The sequence below is a fragment of the Juglans microcarpa x Juglans regia genome, chromosome 8D (assembly GCF_004785595.1).
Source record: "Juglans microcarpa x Juglans regia isolate MS1-56 chromosome 8D, Jm3101_v1.0, whole genome shotgun sequence".
Taxonomy (NCBI): Eukaryota; Viridiplantae; Streptophyta; class Magnoliopsida; order Fagales; family Juglandaceae; genus Juglans; species Juglans microcarpa x Juglans regia.
The window spans coordinates 6,124,209-6,127,619 of record NC_054608.1 but is presented as its reverse complement, the minus strand read 5'-3'; the positions used below and the strand labels follow the sequence as shown (position 1 = coordinate 6,127,619).

Genomic DNA, 3,411 nt, shown 5'->3' with positions numbered 1-3,411 from the left:
AACGACAAGCGTGTCCCTAATGTTTCAAAGCTAGAAATTTACCAAAGTATCCTGAACATTCATTCCGGATAGAAATGCATATCCCGGCCAAAATGTATATTCCGGCCAATATACCGGAATTTGCCCGAAAATATCAGAATATTCCGAATATAATCAGAATTTGACCCCAAAACAAAGCACAACAGCTGTCTCGACAAAAACTGAATTGAAAATATGGGTCTGTGCGCGCGCAGAGAATGCTTTAGGGAAAGCAAATTCACATCCAAGATCTTTCATCTACTTTTCTTTTGGATAACCACCAGTCATCGATCAAACGGTCTCACCACCGACGAGTGGAAGTAAATGTGTGGCACATCCAGCGAGTAGTTGGCATTTTCCCAAGAGGAGATTCCTCATGAGTCATGAGGGTATTAAAACGGTAATTTCCAGGCAACCTAGACCGTGAAGTGCTACTACTAGTCTACTAGTACTGATCAATTTATCTCTTAATTCGCCATGGAAAACCTATTCTCTTACCTTGCTTTCTTCTTCTTCGTTATTCTTATCATCAAACTTCTATACCAGTACCCCAACCCTAATTTACCTCCAAGTCCATTTTCTCTCCCAATAATTGGCCACTTCCATCTCCTTAAACAACCTGTATACCAAAGCCTAAAGACCCTATCCTTGAAATATGGTCCTGTCTTATTTCTTAAATTCGGTTCTCGGCCTGTCCTCGTCGTATCTTCTCCTTCGATGGTGGAAGAATGCTTCGCCAAGAACGACATCATATTTGCAAATCGTCCCCGCACCATGGCTGGTGATATTTTGACTTACAACTCAATTGTTGTAGCTTGGACTCCATATGGCCACTTGTGGAGAAACCTCCGACGCATCGTCAACCTCCATATCTTTTCTAAGAAAAGCCTCCAAAACTTTTCCATCATTCGGGAAGAAGAAGTTTACTCCCTTCTTCGCATGGTGTTCAAAGTCTCGAAAAGAGATCCACAAAAAGTAGAGTTCAGGTATTTTTCTTCACTTCTAATGTTCAATGTTATCATGAGAATGGTCACTGGAAAGCCATGTGTTGGAGAGGAAGCTGCAAGCACTGATCTGGGGAAGCAACAGCTCAAAGATATAAAGGGTATTATTTTTGCATTTTTGTCAATGAATATATGTGATCACTTTCCAATTTTGAGGCGGGTTGGTTACAAAGGGTTGGAAAAGAGTATGGTAAGGTTGCAATGGAAGAGGGATAGATTTTTGACCAACTTGATTGAAGAGATCAAACAAATGAAGACCAGTCATTCAAAAAATGAGAAGAGGACTCTGATTGAATCTCTATTGTCTCTTCATGACTCAGAAAGTGAATTTTATTCCGATGTTGTCGTTAAAAGCATCGTTCTGGTGAGTGATAATATAAAATGGGATAACCTTACAATTTCTTTACGAGTGTTTTACAGCTCATTTTCAATCATATAGTGGATGATCTCGTGACATTTAAAACTATTCAAGCTATTCAAGTAAATTTCTCGGTTGGCACTAGAAGCCTATTAATTTTTGTGTCGATTTCTTTTTTATATTACCAATTTTAATGTCATAATATCTTATTATAGGATGGAAAGTATCAGGTGATCTGCTGGAAGTCATATAAATTAATAAATTTTCTTGAGATAGGGCCTTTAAAGTACTACTTAGATCTAGCTTCTAGCTCCAAGAAATCGTGAGTGGCTTAGAGTTTTACCTGAGAATTAATCATAACTTTGCTAGAACATTAATGCTTCAGGTGATGTTCACCGCGGGAACAGATACAACAGCTACAACCATGGAGTGGGCAATGTCACTTTTGCTAAATCATCCAGAGGTATTGCAGAAGGTTAAAGCGGAGATTGTAAACCAAGTTGGGCATGGGCGCTTGCTGAATGACTCTGATCTTGACAAGCTTCCCTATCTTCGTTCTGTTGTCAACGAGACACTTAGACTCTATCCTCCAACGCCACTTTTATTACCTCATTGTTCTGCAGAGGATTGCTCCGTTGGGGGTTATACAGTACCAAAAGGGACAACACTATTGGCGAATGCATGGGCTGTGCATCGGGATCCCAAGCAATGGGAGGAGCCCAACAACTTTAAGCCAGAGAGATTTGAAGGATTCAACGGAGAAAGAGAGGGTTTCAGATTCATTCCATTTGGGATTGGGCGGAGGGTATGTCCCGGTGCTGGCATGGCCCAACGGGTAATTTTACTGGCCCTTGGTGGACTCATTCAGTGCTTTGACTGGGAGAGGCTTGACAAGGAGATGGTGGACATGAACCCAGCTTCAGGATATCTTCTGTCAAAGGAAAAGCCTTTGGAGGCTCTTTGTAGTCCCACCCATTCCATGGAAAACCTTCTCTCTCAGCATTGATTACTTCTGCGTGTAATAATTAGTTGTGCTTAAATTAGATTTTGTCTAGAGTTCCTTTGTTACAACCTTTCAACTCAAAAAAAAAAAAAAAAAAAAAAAATTAGTGGATGTGTGGAAAGGAAATGAAATGATCAAGATCTGTGTAAATAGTAATGATCAAATGGTTTGTAAATAATAGTGAAAATATTATATTATTTTATGAAATTTTAGAAAAGTAGATAGAGAAAGTTGAATAAAAATATTATAAAGTTAAAATATTATAAGAATATATTATTATTATTTTTGTTTTGAGATTTAAAAAAGTTGAATTATTTTTTGTGTTTTATTTAGAAGTTTGAGAAAATTGTAATGATTATGTAATAATTAGATGAAAAAATTAAAAATTAAAAATTGAAAAATATTTGTGTTTGAATAATGTTTGAGAAGGAAATGAGATGAGATTAGATGAGATGAAATGAAATTATCCCATCTTCCAAACAAGCCAGACTTGTCTTTAATGATGGCATATTGTATGGTCAGAGTCTCAATGCATGTCACACGTCCCTCAGCCCTTCAGCTTGAGAATAGATGCCAAAGTCACCAAAGTGATCATAAATCACTGTGTTACCAAAGTGATCACACTCAGAATAGATGTTATGTTTATCCCAATGATAGGGTTGTGCATTATGCAAATAACCAAGTAGAATATAAATCAGTTTGTCACCAAAGTGATTACACTCGGAACAGATGCCACCAGTTTACATGTATGGCGAGGTCAGGATATAGGCCACCATTTTATATCTGTGGCAAGGTTAATTAGAACATATGCCATTTTATACTCATGGCAAGACGAGAACAAAGGCCGTCATTTTACACCCATAGCAAGGTTAGAACATAGGCCAAATTATATACCCCTGGCATGGCCATAACAGAGGCCACCATTATATATCATGGTAGTAACCGTAACAAAAGAAAAACATAATCTTATGCCTCAGGATTTTTTGATATACAATGAAATAACATAATAGTATATTGATAAGATAATA

General features: G+C 37.6%; 1 protein-coding gene across 1 annotated transcript; it reads left to right on the top strand.

The window, feature by feature from the left end:
* Nucleotides 1-313: 313 nt before the first annotated feature.
* On the top strand, nt 314-2,436 carry LOC121242899 (cytochrome P450 81C13-like). Its single transcript, XM_041140903.1, has 3 exons — nt 314-407; nt 451-1,386; nt 1,766-2,436. Exons 2-3 carry the CDS (start codon nt 496-498, stop codon nt 2,384-2,386), a joined length of 1,512 nt encoding a protein of 503 aa, XP_040996837.1. The 5' UTR covers nt 314-407; nt 451-495; the 3' UTR covers nt 2,387-2,436.
* The last annotated feature ends 975 nt before the right edge of the window (nt 2,437-3,411 follow it).